The following is a 2,106-nucleotide window of genomic DNA, read 5'->3' as shown; positions in this document are numbered from 1 at the left end:
CAATTTGATAGTCCTACTATCAAGTTTTATCTGAGCTAATAATATGTATGCTTGCAATTAAGGAATTTCAAAAAATCGGATATCTACAGTTAAAAGCTACTGGAATTTCAAAAAGCTACTGTTATTACTCCATTAATGTTAATAAGAGAACAATGATATTTTACACAGTCCACATATTCATATGCAAACCCACAAAGAAAGACAGAGCATAAGATGCATGACTGAAGGCTCCCAATGGTATGAATATAAAGGCAAAGGGAAGCATGAGAAGGAAACTCCATTAGTCAGTTCCAGTAAGTCATTTTAAAAGGAGAAGGAATTTCTTTGGCACATGCTTTTGCAGTTAAGAATCCTCATATCTGTTCTGCAAATAAGGCAACATTTAACAATTGAAGCAAAGCAAGGCACACACTTCTACAGAAACATCATGCTTGGTTCGTATTGAAGATAGGATTTCTGAGGTCAGATCAAATCTATGTTGGCTTTTCCTTTTCCACAATTCAATTACCTTCCACAAGTGCCTTTGGGGATGTTTTTGCCTTCCACCATTCACTGTTTCTCGACGCTCCTGCAGGGATGAATGCATGGCATGCAGCGCATGTGCAACTACATAGACTGCATTGTAGACGTTGTAGCTGTGGGCAGTCATGCTCGTTTCAAACACCGATGCAGGAAGACTCTCCAGCTTCTCCTCCCCAGTGCAGATGTCCTCAGCAGTCAACTCTGTGTTGTGACTGGGGAACATGCAATTAAATGCCTGTTGCCAGAAGTCCACCAGAAACCCATCATTCTTTTCCCAAGTAGGGTTCCTCTTCTCAAGAAATTGCTGGAATTCCAACACCTGCTCTGAATGAATGGAGAGGGATATTGAACCGTGGATAGCATGCATATCCAAAGTTCTTTGAAAAGGAAGGAGTGTGAAATCTGCATCTGCTGTCATAATCCAGATTTTGGCCTTCCCTGGTATATTTTCGAACTGTGCACCACTAAGCAAAAGTATTAGATTTATCATACTGTGAAATTCCCCATGAAATATCACAGCATTGGCATTGCTTTCCATAGCTGTGCTGATGGTTCTGTGTCCTCCCAACACAAGGTCACACATGTCAGTGGAATAAACAGAAACTTTTTTCACAAAGTCAAAACAGATACCGCTTATGGAAAACATCGGAAACACGCTCCACATCAATTCTTCTGTCACAGTTCCAGTATTAAGGTAAATCAGCTCAATCCATGTCCACATAAAATGCAGCAGAAGCTGGATAATCCCTCTATATTGATAGTCCCCACTGGGGAACATCCAATGGAAGAAGACAATTTGGGAAGTTGTGTCCATTCTCAGAGCAGAGCTATATGTGAGCTATGAAAAATGAAGAAAACTGGACAACATATGAGTCAGAAAACCTTGGGTGGGGTGGGGTGGGGTGGGGAGGATGTTGCATGTGATATATTGCCCCACATTGCACAGAAGAAAATGCTCCCATGGTTTAATTTTTTGGTGAGATCTCTGGTTGAAGAAGTGACAAACATTTCTAATGTCCAGGTGTGTTTGGATGGACGTCATAACATCTCATTCTGTAGCTATGAAAATAGACTATCTCAGCATCTGAAGAATACTTAAGAATGTCTACGGAGAAACCAAAATGTCAAAGGTTGCATTTGACTGAAACCTGGGTGGTGGAACAGGACCGAATTTGCCTCTCCCATTTGTGTGCATTTGTGTTGTTGGTGAAACATCAGGCATGAAACAAATTGAAGATGACTTGTGCAAATGGGGGAGGGGGGTTCAGGAGGCTGCACTACAACAATGATGTATTTCTACTGTGATGTTCACACATATTCAGTGGCGACAAGGTAAGCGAAGAAGCAACATCCATATTAGGTACACTTAAATGAATAGCCAATTTATTCACAAAACTGTTTGATATGCAAGGCAAAAAAAAACAAAACAAAAACCCGAAGAACAAAAGAACAAAACCCAACAACGAATCCAATCATAAACTAAGAAGAGAGAAGTAATACTACCACTGAACAGTATGCCACATACAAGCAGAAGAACTTTCCATTCCACATATGCAATGGGAAATTTTCTGCCATTAATTGCCA

General features: G+C 40.4%; 1 protein-coding gene across 1 annotated transcript in view; it reads right to left on the bottom strand.

Annotated features, from left to right (window-relative positions):
• Positions 1-343: 343 nt before the first annotated feature.
• Positions 344-2,106, bottom strand: part of LOC123033662 (vomeronasal type-2 receptor 26-like) — a 14,243-nt gene continuing 12,480 nt past the window's right edge. The window contains exons 6-7 of the mRNA XM_044450377.1: positions 509-1,360; positions 344-364 (exon numbers count right to left, since the gene is read on the bottom strand). Of these exons, the coding sequence (XP_044306312.1) occupies positions 344-364; positions 509-1,360 (873 nt within the window). The remainder of the gene's footprint in view (positions 365-508; positions 1,361-2,106) is intronic.

This window comes from Varanus komodoensis, unplaced genomic scaffold (assembly GCF_004798865.1).
Source record: "Varanus komodoensis strain SLA01 unplaced genomic scaffold, ASM479886v1 scaffold646, whole genome shotgun sequence".
NCBI lineage: Eukaryota > Metazoa > Chordata > Lepidosauria > Squamata > Varanidae > Varanus > Varanus komodoensis.
This window is presented reverse-complemented; position numbering and strand designations above follow the sequence as displayed.